The sequence below is a fragment of the Sinocyclocheilus anshuiensis genome, unplaced genomic scaffold, assembly GCF_001515605.1.
Source record: "Sinocyclocheilus anshuiensis isolate Anshui unplaced genomic scaffold, SAMN03320099.WGS_v1.1 scaffold44, whole genome shotgun sequence".
NCBI lineage: Eukaryota > Metazoa > Chordata > Actinopteri > Cypriniformes > Cyprinidae > Sinocyclocheilus > Sinocyclocheilus anshuiensis.
In genome coordinates this window covers 119,503-136,598 of record NW_015555746.1, presented here as the reverse complement: position 1 = coordinate 136,598, position 17,096 = coordinate 119,503, and the positions used below count along the sequence as shown (strand labels likewise).

The 17,096-nt window shown below is 36.3% G+C and overlaps 2 protein-coding genes across 2 annotated transcripts in view; both read right to left on the bottom strand.

Moving 5' to 3' along the window:
• Positions 1-6,177: 6,177 nt before the first annotated feature.
• Positions 6,178-7,629, bottom strand: LOC107673479 (probable G-protein coupled receptor). The gene has a single exon (XM_016467076.1). The coding sequence runs from the start codon at positions 7,557-7,559 to the stop codon at positions 6,273-6,275; it is 1,287 nt and encodes a 428-aa protein (XP_016322562.1). The 5' UTR covers positions 7,560-7,629; the 3' UTR covers positions 6,178-6,272.
• Positions 7,630-13,737: 6,108 nt separating this feature from the next.
• LOC107673445 (poly [ADP-ribose] polymerase 3-like) overlaps positions 13,738-17,096 on the bottom strand; it is a 4,829-nt gene continuing 1,470 nt past the window's right edge. The window contains exons 2-10 of the mRNA XM_016467044.1: positions 16,840-17,029; positions 16,594-16,743; positions 16,303-16,482; positions 16,073-16,217; positions 15,545-15,765; positions 15,149-15,304; positions 14,619-14,699; positions 14,158-14,335; positions 13,738-13,970 (exon numbers count right to left, since the gene is read on the bottom strand). Coding sequence (XP_016322530.1) covers positions 13,738-13,970; positions 14,158-14,335; positions 14,619-14,699; positions 15,149-15,304; positions 15,545-15,765; positions 16,073-16,217; positions 16,303-16,482; positions 16,594-16,743; positions 16,840-17,019 — 1,524 coding nt within the window. The 5' untranslated portion in view covers positions 17,020-17,029. The remainder of the gene's footprint in view (positions 13,971-14,157; positions 14,336-14,618; positions 14,700-15,148; positions 15,305-15,544; positions 15,766-16,072; positions 16,218-16,302; positions 16,483-16,593; positions 16,744-16,839; positions 17,030-17,096) is intronic.

Here is a 17,096-nt window from a genome sequence, read left to right as displayed (position 1 = left end):
TGTGTGTGTAGATGTATGTGTGTGTGTGTGTGTGTGTGTGTGTGTGTGTGTGTGTTTGTGTGATTGTCTTAAAGGCTTCCTGTGGGCATACTGAAAACAAGATCGCAAAGCATCTGATGAAATCACTTACACCAAGATGGGACATAGCAGAAATATTTGTGCAGTCTCATCAAGGTCTGAATAAACTTTCTAAGAGGACAAATGACATAACATTCAAAATGAATTACTAGATTTAGCACATGGCAGAGATTAGTTAATTGACTTTGGAATAAATGGTGGAATGTCTGAGAAAGGAGAGTTGGATGGATAAATATTTCCCATTGTGTATGTTGACTTCATTACATTGTACAGTGGCTCTGGAAAAGTATTTGTACACTGTAATAAAAGATATAGTCACATGTAATAAAATATATGAATTTCATTGCATGGAATAAATATTTTCTATACATCAATGTAATAAATATCTAATAAATATCCTAAAGCAACAAAAAACGTATTGGTAAAATTTATATTTATGAATTAAATTTATGCGTTTATGTGTGGTTTAAAAGAATAGTTCACTCCAAAAAAAAAGAAATTTGCCAGAAAAATTACTCAGGCTGTTGAAGATGTAGATGAGTTTATTTTGCATTGAGAAATTTAGCATTACATTACTTGCTCACCAATGGATCCTCTGCAGTGAATGGGTGCTGTCAGAATGAGAGCTCAACACCTGATAAAAACATCACAACAATCCAAAAGTAATCCACATGACTCTAGTGCATGAATTAATGTCTTGTGAAGTGAAATACCTTTAAACCAGGGGTGCCCAAACTCGGTCCTGGAGGGCCGGTGTCCTGCAGAGTTTAGCTCCAACCCCAATTAGACACACCTGAACAAGCTAATCAAGCTCTTACTATGCATGCTAGAAACTTCCCGGCAGGTGTGTTGAGGCAAGTTGGAGCTAAACTCTGTAGGACACCGGCCCTCCAGGACCGAGTTTGGGCACCCCTGCTTTAAACCATCACTTCTGGCCAAATATGTATCCACAATCCATAATAATGCTTCCTCCAGCGAAAAATCCATCCCCTGCTGTCCCCTCAAATTAAAATCCACCGACATATCGGTTACCTTGGACCACAAAACCAGTCACAAGGGTCAATTTTTCGAAATCGAGATGAATAAATAAGCTTTCCATTGGTGTATGGTTTGTTAGGATAGGACAATATTTGGCCAAGATACAACTATTTGAAAATCTGGAATCTGAGAGTGCAAAAAAATCTAAATATTAAGAAAATTGCCTTTAAAGCTATACAAATGAAGTTCTCAGCAATGCATATTACTAATCAAAAATTAAAAATACATTGTATGGGTCAAAATTATCTATTTTTCTTTTATGCCCAAAAATCCTAATGATTTTTGGGCATAAAAGAAAAATAGATAATTTTGACCCATACAATGTATTTTTGGCTATTACTACAAATATACCCGTGCGACTTAAGACTGGTTTTGTGGTCCAGGGTCACATATTTGTTTTGAACTGTTTTTACTTGTAAACAGTTCTTGATCTGTGCGTGTTTCTCTTCTGATTCAGATATGACTTTTTTTTTTTTACTTGAGAAAGCAGTATTATGTATAGAGGACTTGTGTTTTAGCTGAAAACAATGGTTTGAAGTTAAACATAGCTTAATGATGGATTTGTTTATTATAAACATGCAGCTGGAGTGGTGTGGATTACTTGTGGATTATTGTGATGTTTTTATCAGCTGTTTGAACTCATTCTGACAGCACCCACTGTAGAGGATCCATTGGTGAGCAAATGATTTAATACTAAATTTTTTCAAATCTGGTTAGATGAAGAAACAAACTTATCTACATCTCGAATGGCATGAGGATGAGTACATTTTCGTTTTTGGGTGAATTATTCCTTACATACTTTTTGCAGCCACTGTATGTTGATTAGTGGGGCATTGACTGGAGACAGACGCATTAGGACACCAAAAACAAATAAAGGGAGGTGCATAGAAGAAAAGTGTGAAGGAGAGAGGAAATGAAAGGTCACTGCTTACAAAGTAAGGAGTGTGGTGTCCTTGCTGGGCCTGGGAGTGAAGGAAGCATCTATGCTGAGGAGTGAAGGTCAGGGATGAACCTTGAGGAAAATCTGCATTATTGTAGGTTTGAAGTGGGAGTGTTCATCTCTAAAACACAGCTGAACTGTATTATTCTGTATGTTAATTTCACTGTTAAGTAGTTTGACAGTTTGAAGAAAAATTTGAGCTCTTCATCAGAGTTGATGGGCATTTGACGACTGATTGCTCTTCTACACTAAATGACTGGCAATATGTGCCATTTCTAAAGGTCACTGGCACACCATTGTCCTTTGTGACCGTGAGAAGAGATTTTACTTAATTTATAATTACATATAGTTATATCGCAAATATTTTCATTTACAATATTCAAAGAATAACGCAACTCTAGTGATAATAAAAATACAATAATACATCCCAGAAAGTCTATGATTTCAAGGAAATGTAGATTGATAGGATATTTGAGAGAAAAAAAGTTTCCTATATTTTGTTTATTACATATTGTCAACAAATGATTTATAATAAAAAACAAAAAAAAGTACATATCTGTTTTGCCTATGAACTTCTTATGGTGAAAGCAGCCACGGTGGATTTTAGGAACATCTGCATTCTCCAACCTTTACAGCCATTAAGAGATCATCTTCCACAGCCTCCTATTAATAACCACTTGTCAGCCTTGACTGTCTGCGAGAGGACACTTTTTCATCTGAGAGCTGGAACATTGTTAATCTCCTGACTGTCCTTTCAGAGACTCATATGTGCAAGGATAGAAGATGATAAATTAACTTTCAAAAAATCCTGAATTCTATGATACTTAATATTATAGCTTGTCCCAGAGATTCATTTTTTTCTAATATAGAGATCCTTCAGTTTTCACCTTAATGGTACAGAGACGCTCTTTAGATAATCACACTGATTAGGTTCAAAATGCTTGTGTAACAGGACTAATTCCCCACATGGCTCAGCCTGAAAACATCTGGCTTCTGGAAATGAAGGATTCAAGTCTATTCTGCCATTGATGTAGGCTGTATATGATTCAGAATGGAATTTAGAATGCCTTTTGAATACTACATATTTTTGATGAATTCAAAATGAGGTAGCAAACACAGAATTGTACTTTGAATTTTAACTTAAATTACAGCTTTTTATTTTATCTTAAAAGAACATTTAATTTCCTAGAATTTGTGATGTTTAGATCACATGATTGGTTGTGATATCAATATGTAAAACTGCTCTATCAGCAATTATAATTAAGTACTTTAAGCACTCTCTGCTTTTCATTTTTTCATTAATACAGTGAAAAACAACAGACAGGTCATGTGGATTCCCTTGGTGCATTGGTGTGAAAAAGGCAATCAGCCTGAGATCATGACATCAAAACCCTATTGTGCCACTAAATTGATGTAATAAACATCCATCCCACTAGCTAAGTGGATTTCAGCAGCAGGAATTCGGAGCGCTAAATTGCGCAAAATTGCATCCAAACTGCTCAGTTGTTACGTGGCACATGCAGACATCATCTTAGTCCTCTGTCCTCATTGCATAAACAAATCATTTACATAAACAACTGGAATGAATCAAATAAATATTAATTTTGACTTCTATTGAGCATTTAAACACGTAGCCTACCCAGTCATGCTGAGATAATAAGGAGAGTTTGGTTATTACTAAATACCAAGACGGCTAACAACAAAAGTTAAATCAGCTCAAACTTCCGCTCTTCATGGTTTGGTGTAGCACCTGTACATTCAGATCCCATTTTTAAAAACAAGCAATTGACGTTTATTTAAAAAAATTTCCCTGAGGTTTATATACAGTAATAGTCTAATTATACTTATATAGTATACAATATTTATAATAGAACAAAACGTATTGTCACTTTGATGTTTTATGTAATCGAAATAATAATGATAATAACAACAACAACATAATAATCCTTCGAATCCAAAAAGAAACACTATTGCTAATTTATGCTACGTTAATGTAGAAATTTTAATGGCATAAAATAGTACATTTAATTTTAAATGTCAGAAAGAGGGTGGAATGGTTATGGAGTATTTTTTATTTTATTTTTATTTTTTTTGGCAAAAAACTTTACTAACAATATAAGTGGGAAAGAGGGGGGAAATAAGTAACATTTTTGGTGTGATTCAGATTAGTTTTATTAAAGCATTTGTCCATTTGTAATCCACACAATGTTTACAGCAACTTGATCGCTTTATTATTGTGTCCATTGTGGAGGGGATGGAGTTTGGTGCTGATCATCTGACCATGATTCCCCCCTCTTTAATCATTTTCCTTTAATCTTCACCTCAACATGTCTACATCCTTTCAGGTTCTATTTTTGCCTGGCCTTGTTTTGATCATGACAGGGACACTCAAGTTTATGAATCCCTAATCAAGCCCCACATGTACCTACCTCTCACTCTCTCACTCTCACTCTCTCTCTGCCCCTCCCCCTCAGTTTCTGACTCTCTATCTCTCCTCATGCATGGCTCGTGGTTTCATTGTTTGATGTGACAGATCAGGTCACTCTCTATTGAATCACTGATGAGAAAGACCTGTTTTGAACCATAATCCGTAGCAAGAATATGGCTTCATTCAGTCTTTTCTTTCACATACTGTACAGTGGAACTTCATAATGACTTATTTCATGATTGAGTCTGCCAAAAATATGCTCATGTGCTGTCACCCTAAAATAAAAAATATATATAATATAATTTAATAATAATTTAATCATTACTTAATTATTTCTAATAATAAGTATTATAAATATTATTATTAGTAATATTATTATATTATTTATAATAATAAATAATTTATAATATTACGTACATTTTCCAATTCAAATTTTACAATAATGTGAGGAAATAATTCTAAAAAAGAAATATTGTAAAGTATTTAAAATCTGTGTAGTATTTGTTGTAATTTATGCTAAATAAATTCAAAATTAATTGTACTGCACTGCATTACAGCAACGGGAATCACCACTGAGAAAAACGGAATTACAAGGAGAAAAACATTCAACATTCATTGCAATAATTTTGTTCTTATTTTTAAAGTATATATACTGTGTGTGTGTGTGTGTATATATATATGGTGAAATGTGATGCAGTACCTTCACGCCACTGTCGTTTACACACACCAGCAAACAATGTTTACTAAACTAAAGCATTGAATGTACTGTAAAGCCCAAGTTACATAATTAAAACAAATTCAACATCTAGTCTGCGATATAAACCGGTAAAAGGTCATTGTTACTGTTTGCTAAGAACAAACAAGCTGGCTCCTGATTTTTTTCCCTCTGTTTGTTAAAGTTGTACACTAAAAGGCAAAAGACCATAAAATTGCAGCATGTTATCGCATTTTGTGCACTTGCATTGCATGGTAATGACTTCTAGTATACTACTCTCAAAGGTTACATTAAAAGCCTACATCTAAAACTATAGGTAATTTCTTCCTACATAATAGTCATATAAACAAGGTATTACCATATAGTGCAGCTTATAAAAAGAGCTAGCCTGAAAGTCTTTTTTTTTTTTCAGCCAATCTGCTAGGACAATACTCAAAGCCGCCCTGTTGCTATGCAAGTCTCTGTCTCATCACATTTCCATGGTTACAGGGCAACATGGAATTAGCAGCAAACATCAGTGCTCCCTCAGATACACAAAGAAGTTTTTTTCTCAAAGCAAACTGAATTATCCCTGGTAATGTAACTTAAGGAGTGAGAAACTTCATACAAAGTGAGGCATTAAAGCACATTTCAAATGCTAGAAATATCTTTTATTATTTTCACTGACATAATGTACAAAATATTATTCATAATTGATATTTGTCATGATAATATCAATATAGGCACCATTATGAGTCTTAAATAATAGTAATTATTGACTATGAGTGTTGATATTATGAAACGAATGAATAATGGCTGAGAGTGATTCCCAGATAACTAAACAATGAATATGCAACAAAAGTTGTGAAATTTGATATTTAACCTTATCATGAATACTTACTGTTGCCACTGATCTATGGGAACCATAACAGCAAATTATGGATACATAGATTACATTACACTGATCCAAAGAGCATTTAGATCTGATTTTGCATGGATTTAACATTGAATTATTTTTATTTATTACTTTTTATTAATAACAAAACTTCATAAGGCCTGATTTGGCTTGTGGGACTAGAAACATGTTTTCTTAGTCATTCCTCAGGGATCTGGCCAGGTAACCTGGCACCCTGATCTACATTATTCCTCGGACTGGAATTGCCACAACTGGGCCTGGTGATCTCAGCCGTGCTGCTGGTCCTCTGCAGAAACTGAAGAAAGTTTTCCTGGATGGAACCTTCATGACTGGAGGCTCGAAGTTCAACGGGTCTACTGGCGCAACATTTTCTCAGTTTTATCAGTTCCTCACGGATCTGTCGGTTCAGAAGACCGTAGAAGAAGGGATTCACAGCAAACGAGGAGTACGCTAGCCACATGACGGCTTCTTCTATGTCCCCTGGGCTCTGAAGTGGAGTGGTGATTGACATGTGAAGGTGGAAACTGAAGTACGGGAGCCAGCAGATAAGAAACTGGCCTACAATGATGACCAGGGTTATAGCAGCCTTTCTGCCCCCAAAAACTGTCTCAGGAGACAATCTCTGGGGGAGGCTGCGGGTGGTGGTGATGATAGTGGTCTGACTGTTAATGGAATCTGAGCGGCGCTTGGCCTGTTTGGCCGTCCAGGTGGGCATCGGTACGTGCTGACGGGCTGCCGTTCGTGCGACTTTGTATACATTGCAATATACGGCAAAAATCACAACAGCGGGAACCAAGAAGCAAAGCACGCTGAAGAGAATAGCAAAAACTTTCCTGAGGCGGCTGTGGCTCCAGTGTAAAGAGCAATGGGCCGCTGCAATGGAGCTCTGATTCCCATATGCTGGCCAACCGAGAAGCGTAACCAACGCCAGCAGGATGGATTTGACCCAAATGAAGACCATGACACCGAGCGCCAGGTTTAGAGTCATCTTTACCTCATATCGCATAGGATGGACAATGTAGTAGTAGCGTTCAATACTGATGGCGGTCACAGTAAGAATAGAGGCACAGATGAGAAACACATTTAGAAAGATGTAGACTTGGCACTCCAGAACAGTAAATGCTACAGTGCTAAAGAATGGAGAACTAGATACTATCCCGAGAGGCATCAGCAATATAGCGCAAAGCAGGTCAACTGCACAAAGATGACACACGAACACATATTTTTTCATGTGAGGAGCTCGGGCAATGGCCACCATGACTCCGCTGTTGCCCAATAGGGCTGCCAGGTTAAGGGTCACCATGCAAAACAGCCCAACAAGATCCTTAACCTGGGATTCTGAGCGGATGACCTCCTCCATGCTGGGAGGGGTAGGCTTGGTTGTGCTCCGCTGGCCGGACATGTCATTTGGAGTTGTGAGATTGGTCAGGAGACCCAGCATCAGACCTGGCACGGCTTTCTCCATGCTTCATGGGTTTGAGGTGGAACCAAGCTTCTCCATGCTTAAATGTTGCTTTTTCTTCTGTGTGCCAAGCATTTGTTTTGAAACCATCTCTAAGAAGAAATGAAAAGATCTATTAAAACTGAATTTCATGTGATGTCAGATGTCACACCTCCAAGTTAGGAACCTCTAGACAGATAGAATTACATTTATTCATTTAACATACACATTTAACAAAAATGTGATTTACAAATAGAATTATTATATATGCTTATATGTAAATATTTAATTAATATACAAAAACAAATTAATGAATATAAACATCAAAGTGATAGAGTATACACACACACACATATATACAGTATATATATATATATATATATATATACTGTATACATATCTTTTTTGAAATTACAGTATTTGTTTTCATAATTTTTGTATATTAATAATTAAATATATTAATATATTTAATACATATTTCTTATAGTTACAAGTCACATTTTTGATAAAAGTATAATTTTTCCTGAAAACTAAATATTAAAGAAAACAAATCCTGCACACTGTCAATTAGTGCAAAAAGTATCAAAATATGTTTAATAACAACGTTTCGGTCGCATGACCTTCATCAGGTATCTGCCTGGGAAGATACCTAATGAAGGTAGGAAGATACCTGATGAAGGTCATGCGACCGAAACGTTATTAAACATATTTTGATACTTTTTGCACTAATTGGCAGTGTGCGGGACTTGTTTTCTTTATCCTTTAGTTTTGATCTTTTTGGTCTTTGTCTCCTACGCACCTATCAATTGCCGTCGGGTGTGTGGAGATCGATTGTTCATTTACTGAAAACTAAATATAAAAGCTACAATAAAGCAAGCTGTAAACTGTTCAAAATTCAAATTGAATAATTAACAAACTGTTGTGTAATATTTCCAAAAAAAAAAGCAATACTGCACATTGCAAACCACAGTCCTTAAGAGGATAAGAGAATATTACTCCGTAATTCATTGTGCAAAGGGTCATTAAGAGGATTGGTGACTGTTTCATAGCCATAATGATTAGTTATGTAAATTTGTAACGCCTCCATCACTCATCATTCAGCTAGAGAGAGAGAGAGATCCCCCTGATGTCTCACTAAACATGCATTTATTATCAGAACACAGAGGCTGTTATTACCTACACACACTAAACACTTGAGTGCAAATGAAAAGGGCATTCCCTCGTACAAAGTTAATGAATAAGTCCTGAATGCATATGGGAAATCATCTCATATCAAGAAAGTGCATAGTTTATTTAAATTGTCGGCCACCTCTGTAATGTTCCATATTATTCCCAGAACCACAGCATCAATTTCCTTTTACTTAAGCCTTCATGGAAGATCACCCCTATTTTTGTTTCAACCCACTCACCAGGTCTCTCTATATGCTAATGAGGGCAGAACAACATCCTGTCCTTCCTTGTTGGCAACTGACAGATTGCTTTCACCCAACAGGAGCATAATATGTTTTTTGCACAAATGGGTTGTTGACCTTCAGGGATCAATAAAGTCAGAGGACAACATGACTGTTGTTATTGTTGTTTTTTGTCAGTGGGAGTAATATGAGTCATACCTGATTGTGTGCCGCGGCCTCCCCACGCGCTGACCCGTCCCCTCCCCCGACCCACAGACCCTCACATGAACTTTTTCTCACTTCCCTGGAAATTCGAAAACACATTTTCCATTGAATTAAAATGAATGACCTGCTGTCGCGTCAAACTGTGCTCTGCTGTTATGAATTATCCTCACATGATGCCTCAACACACAATATTCATAACTGGCTGTGGAAGAAGACAATGTGATTTTTCTTACCTGTCAACTTCAGGGACGTTTTTGCTTTTTTGATCATTCTCCAATCAGATTTGTGACATGAACATCTGGACACATTCACACGTGTGGAAACTTTCCTCCTGCAGACATTAAAACAAGTGCAGTGCAATCCCACAGGAGGCCAGTGTTTCAACACTCAACATCTCAGGTGATTTCAGTGGAGAACAACCAAAGTGCATCACAAACCCTCAAAAGTATTATCATCCAGGAAAGCCCCGGCTCCAAAGAGCGAAGTTCATACAGGTGTCCCTATGCTGCCCTTTCCATCTAACAAAATCCAGGTGAAGCAGAAAGGATAAGGTCCCACCTGCTCTTCCTGTTTCCAGTGGTGTTGATCAGTATTCACACCACTTAGGCTGGTGTCCATCAGGATGCTCTTCCACACTGTGTCCGGTGCTGTGAAGGGCTGTGACTGTCACACATTGTGTCTCTGTGATTTTTTTTTCTTCCTCTTTCAAACACATACTCCTCTGTCCTCCAGAGTGGCAGTCATCCCCTGGGTCCTACTGCACCTCATTAAACAAGAAGATACTTTAATGGTCCTTTGTAGCTTCACCAAACCATTCATTCATTCATGAGGATTTGATACATGCTCTTAGAATGACATTTTTCAAATACATTGGCATTCGCACATACATAAACTTATCAACATACTATTTACAGTTTTTCTCAATTGCTTTGGCTCATTTTTCGAAACTGTCTTTAAACTGTAAGAGCAATTGTCAAAACTGTTTGCTGAAACATCAGAACCCTATTGCATGTCTGCAAATGCTAGTAACTCACCCAAAACATCTAATTCATGCTTCAAAACCCAGTTATTGTGTCAGTGACTTGGTCAATGCCACCAAAATAAAATATATTTTTGTTAGTGTGAGCCACACTGGTCAAAATGTTTAGATGTTTTTTTTTCACCATGGAAATATTTGTTATATGCATTTTCATTTCATATTGGTTATATGCATTTTTTTCCTCTACTTTTTTGTTGACAGACTGCTTTCTATGCTATACAATAAGTTTTGTCTGTGTATCACACTGAGCATTTTAGATAAATATTTCAACAGTAGGTAAAAATATATTGGGAAAAGTCAACACTGTAGTACTAACAGACGCTCAAGGTCGAGCAGACAGCGGCTTTCAGCTCAGAGCGCAGCCGAGCCCAGGACTCTGATAGTGGGCGACTCCATTATCAGAAACATCAGTAGCAGAAATTCAGCAACTTTCTGCTTTCCTCAAGCAACAGTTTCTTACTTTCTTTTATGTAAAGCACTTTGAATTACCATTGTGTATGAAATGTGCTATATAAATAAACTTGCCTTGCCTAGTACACAAAAAGAAAATGAACATAATGTATACAGTAGAAATGTGTTATATGTAAACTGAAATTTCACCATTGCCTATTCATTTTTACAAACTGTTGTCTTCCCCTTACAACACCACCACACATTCTTACATATCTTCCTATTGCTCTTCCTCACAGACTAGGACTTAAATACAGGGGATGATTGGGGAAACACAGGTGCATGGGATGACTAATCAAACTAAGACTGAACGAGGACAGGAACAAGACCAAATAAGGAAACACAGGAAGAACTACAGGGGCAAAACAGGTCCAAAAGTCTGACAACATGCTTCCGAACTTGATTGATTGGCAAGATTGCGGTCCCCATTTCATTATTTGTTGGGTTACAAAGGGGCAGAAATTTTCCAGTTAAAATTATAATCATTCCATGTCTGATATTTATGGAATTTACACGCTTGTCTGATAGATTTTGATAATTGAACGGATCCTTTTGCATGTGATGGCTCACATGATGAAAGAACGTTTAGAAGTTTTGAAGAGTTTGACAATTTGACTGAGAATCAACTCATCTGTTTTGATCAATGAGCCATGTGCATTTAGTTATTGTGCACATTTCAGACAATTGCACACATGCCAAAACACAGTTTGCTTAAATTAATAAGACATTCAAATCTGAACAAGAAACGAATTGTTCAGACATCTGAACGTATTGTTTTGAGAAAAAAAAAACTAATTTAAGAACTGATCCAAAGCGATTGAGAAAAACTGCAATATTACCTCATGGAACCTAATTATTACCTAATTAATTTAGTAATAAATGTTTATATTCATTCATGTCAGTCATCAGTGTTTGATTGATTTTCATTTAGTTTCTTATACTTAAATGTCAGTTTCAGCGAATTTCCAAAGCAGAGATTTAAAGAGAAGACATAGCTTGTTATTAAATATATTGGGGAGACAAGTTGCCCCAAAAACACATTAATGTAAAAACCAAGTAGGTTAGAAATGTATATATTTATACAATATGAAGTAAACACAATGTAAACACAAATAGTTTTCTAAATTCTACAACATGGTTTACAAAAGTTTGGTTTATGTGTGCTTGAGATGTGAAATCTCTGTGACAAAATGCTAAATAGTGCATTAAATGGTTATTAAATATGCAGGCTTGTCTATCATGCAGTATAATACTGTATAATTCTATTTGTAGGTTGTATTAAGTGGGCATGTGTGATAATTGTGATTAAAGAAGCGCTAAGACTGTCTTTGTACTGCTGTCCACTTCATCTCTGAGTGATTATAAATGCTCATATAACGTCTAGAAAAGATTCATTTATATAACAGAAATCTAACTAAAACCATTGTAAACAGTTTTACTGATTGCATAGATACAATGTCTTATATGTAAACTGAAATTTCACCATTGCCTATTCATTTTTACAAACTGTTGTCTTCCCCTTACAACACCACCACACATTCTTACATATCTTCCTATTGCTCTTCCACAACATGCAACTTTGAATGTTCGCAGTTCACACAACACATTTCTACAGATAAATGTACTGTACAAATAAAAATGTATTCATACAGCACTGCTGCAGTGGTTTAGGGTTGTGACGTTTGTCCTTGTTAAAAATGGTAGTGATTGTGCTGGACAAACTCTATATGTCACACTCTGTGCTGGCGAGGAACGATGGAGACGAGGAATAGCGAATACAGTCTTTAATACAATCCAAACACAGGGTTTGAAACGGAAGGAAACACACGAACATAACGAGTAGAACTGACAGAGACAGACTGCACAGACTAGGACTTAAATACAGGGGATGATTGGGGAAACACAGGTGCATGGGATGACTAATCAAACTAAGACTGAACGAGGACAGGAACAAGACCAAATAAGGAAACACAGGAAGAACTACGGGGGCAAAACAGGTCCAAAAGTCTGACAACATGCTTCCGAACTTGATTGATTGGCAAGATTGCGGTCCCCATTTCATTATTTGTTGGGTTACAAAGGGGCAGAAATTTTCCAGTGAAAATTATAATCATTCCATGTCTGATATTTATGGAATTTACACGCTTGTCTGATAGATTTTGATAATTGAACGGATCCTTTTGCATGTGATGGCTCACATGATGAAAGAACGTTTTGAAGAGTTTGACAATTTGACTGAGAATCAACTCATCTGTTTTGATCAATGAGCCATGTGCATTTAGTTATTGTGCACATTTCAGACAATTGCACACATGCCAAAACACAGTTTGCTTAAATTAATAAGACATTCAAATCTGAACAAGAAACAAATTGTTCAGACATCTGAACGTATTGTTTTGAGAAAAAAAAAACTAATTTAAGAACTGATCCAAAGCGATTGAGAAAAACTGCAATATTACCTCATGGAACCTAATTATTACCTAATTAATTTAGTAATAAATGTTTATATTCATTCATGTCAGTCATCAGTTTTTGATTGATTTTCATTTAGTTTCTTATACTTAAATGTCAGTTTCAGCGAATTTCCAAAGCAGAGATTTAAAGAGAAGACATAGCTTGTTATTAAATATATTGGGGAGACAAGTTGCCCCAAAAACACATTAATGTAAAAACCAAGTAGGTTAGAAATGTATATATTTATACAATATGAAGTAAACACAATGTAAACACAAATAGTTTTCTAAATTCTACAACATGGTTTACAAAAGTTTGGTTTATGTGTGCTTGAGATGTGAAATCTCTGTGACAAAATGCTAAATAGTGCATTAAATGGTTATTAAATATGCAGGCTTGTCTATCATGCAGTATAATACTGTATAATTCTATTTGTAGGTTGTATTAAGTGGGCATGTGTGATAATTGTGATTAAAGAAGCGCTAAGACTGTCTTTGTACTGCTGTCCACTTCATCTCTGAGTGATTATAAATGCTCATATAACGTCTAGAAAAGATTCATTTATATAACAGAAATCTAACTAAAACCATTGTAAATTTTACATTGTAAACTGAAAAAAAAATTAAAGACTTTACAGACATTGTCAAGAAGCTAATGTTATGCAGAATTTAACATACTGTACATGCGTAAAAAGAGAAATGAGGAATGATTTTTGATTGTAAGTGGAAAAACCTGGTTCTTGGCTTCCACGTGCAACTACGCTGTCATAGCCAGCGGGAGCCTTCCTTAGGCTGGAATCATCCTGCGTGATGGTGTACTCTTTTCCCAAAGCAACTTCATTTAGAAACATGATGCCAATGTTGTTGGATGGACACACTGAAAACACAAAAAGAAAAAAGAAAAATTTAGTGATAAAAAGTGCCTTTTAGTAATGTCTACCACAATTACCAAACAATCTCAGCCATTGTGTTGCCATGCTGTATCTAATTAAACTTTACATGTGTTTATATAGTGCTTTTTTATTTGAAGTCTATACTGATGCAAACAAGGTCCCGTTCCTCACCATAGCCAGCTGATTTGATGTTTTCAGAAGCAAAATAGACTCCCCTGCCCACACGTCCACCAGAATGGGGCATAATGCGAAGGCCGCTCTTCAGAATGGCTGCGACCACTGCCACGTTTGTTCCATGCCAAAGCAGCTTCCGGTTCGCCAATGCATCATTTTCCCTGAAGCGCTCAGCCTACACAACCAAATGCGCACATGCACGCACACACAAAGGATTTAATTAGGGGAAGAAGACTTGGTAATGAACAGAATTCCAAACACCCACTGAGGCCCAGTGCTTACTGCTGGTTTGAAATGAAATTAGGAATCTAATAGGCATCTAAAAGGAGTTCAAATAGAAAAACCTTACCATGCATTTAAACAGTAAGATTTTTTTGTACAGTTACAATTTTACTGTTCGCTTTAATAACACTTAACATTGCGTAAGCTTTAAACTTGATTTACGCAATACTATTCACCTCTGTATCTCTGTCAACTTCCCAGACATCCACCAAAGTGAGTCCTTTTCTTCCAGTGGCATTCAAGTACTTCTCAATAATCTTAAGAGAGAGAAAACATTTCTGAGATTGCTGCACTGCATTTCAAACCACAACTCAATTTAGTAAATACACTGTCCATAATTTAAATCCTAAAGATTTTAATAACTTAAAGGTTAAATATATACCATAACATGACATGATAAATATTTAACATCATTGACAATGTGTTCAATATGTATTCATGTCTTCAGTAAGAATATGTGATTTTTCATTTAAATTTGGAAATAAACTGCAAGCTGACAATTGAAAAAAGAAAGTATAATTTTGCAATATTTCTAGGTCATATTCTGTAGTTAACAGTCTAAAAATCTTGCTTATTAAACCTCTTTAAACTTTTCAGTATTATGCTAGTAACATTTTTTTTTTTTTTTACTTTATTTACAGATTTAAATTAGATTTTGAACTCCAGAATTCCTGTGCAGACTGTATAGATTTCTGTGCATGCAAACCTTAAATTCCTTTGACTTTTTATCCATTAAGCTTAGCTTGCATTTCAGAGACTGGTAATTTTGGTCAAATGGATGTGGCACTGTGTCCTTCATTTCTTCTTTGGCTTTCTCGGATTCAGCTTTAAGACTCTGGGCAATCTCGATGTCTGCAAGAACCTAAAAGGTACAAGCATAATAGGGAAGTTTGGATTTTGGTAATTCTTATCCAGATGATAAAGCACTTTACATTGGTCATTCATCTAACACACAAGATCAATGTGTTTTTGTAGCAAAGACTTTTTTGGGCTATGTATGATTTGACTAACAAATAACCTTCTCTGACTAATACAGTAGAAAGTGTGACAACTAGGCACTATTTAATAAAACTCGGTACACAGTAACTGTTGTGATTCTCACCAAAAGCATTTCCTTCTTGCCCTGAAGGACAGAATCATCAGAGATGATAGGTGGTCTGTTACGGCCAAAGTTATGAGGAATTATGGTGAAGAATTTGCTGGTGAGTTCTTCTAACTTGTTCCGTTCCCCCTTCTTTATTGCAGCTTCAATCTGCTCCAAAGCCTCAAAGCCTTTGGCTATCTGCTGCTTGCTGAGTTTCCCCAAGGGCATCTTCTTAATATCTGACAGAGAAATATGCAACACATGAAACTCCTCCACAAAAATGAATCTTATTTAATGTTACAGATAGGACTCAGAAAAGTGGTAGACAGGACTCAAAAAGGCAGCAAAAAGTCACATTTTCAGTTCACAATCACACTGCCAAAACTCCCCTGTGGCCTTCAGAAACACATGTAAAATGTGAGTGATCGGCAGTCTTCATAGAGTTTTAAAAGACATAAATTATTTTTCTCAGCTATCAAAAAGAACCACAATAACAAGGCTATTGAAAGGAACAGAAGAACTGGGACACAATCATTCAAAACTAACCCAGGTTCATGCTGGTCATGGCTTCTTTGAACATGTCGTTGTTGAAGATGAATCGGATGAGTCTTTGAGTTGCCTCATCCAATGTACAAGGCAGAACATGTTGTTCAGTTTTCACCTTCACATCTCCACCGTCTACAGTGTCCACCTGAATGAAACAAAATATTAGAAATGGTCAAATGTATTATTCTTTTGAAAACTTCAAGGACTTCAAAGACAAACAGGCTAAATACCTTCACTTCTGCATCCTGGTCCCCATCTACCTCTATCAATGTGTATTTTCCAGAATGCGAGACAAAGTTTTCACGATCGCTCCAATTATTCTTGGTCTTATCTTTGAATTTCTTTTCAAAATTCTTAATGGCTGCATCAACGGTAGATGGACCGGCTAAATTGTTCTGACCTGACTCTCCCTGAAAACAGTGAAAGACAGCAAAAATGAGTCATCTATTAGATGCTACAAGAGCATTTTTGCACATCATGTTGTGATATATTTGATTGACAAAAGAAAGAAACTAACTTACCACTCTGCCCCATCTTGTCCAACAATAGTACTTTCCTCCAGACACTAAGACTTGGATTACATAGAATTTGTTGTTGTTGTTTCCAATGTTGGTTTGGTTTAGCATACAGTCATAATCTTCGTGAATCTGTATGTTTAGACCAAAACTTTTCTGTGATTCAGGACAAGCAGTAATTTGAGTAATAATTTGCATTACTTTTTGCATTCGCATTGCTAATTCGCAATTGAATTACTTGTTCAGTCTCACCTCAGCATTTGATAGATGACAGAAGCTGTCTGGGTTCCTCGCGCCCTTCACCTGTGGCACTGTTGCCTTCAGAGCCTCTTTGGCAGAAGTGAACTTGTCCTTCGGGGGAGCTTCAGGCTCCTCCTTTACCTTCTTCCCTCCAGCTTTGGTGCTTGATTTTGCCCTTCTCTTAGGTGCCATCCTCTTTCCTCTCTCAGTTCATAATTAATCATAAAGTTTATATTTGGTAAGTTTAGTGTCATTTCCTGATCTCATAT

Excerpts from the sequence above, each read along its gene's own strand:
- LOC107673479 (XM_016467076.1), bottom strand. The coding sequence starts at position 7,559 with ATGGAGAAAGCCGTGCCAGGTCTGATGCTGGGTCTCCTGACCAATCTC.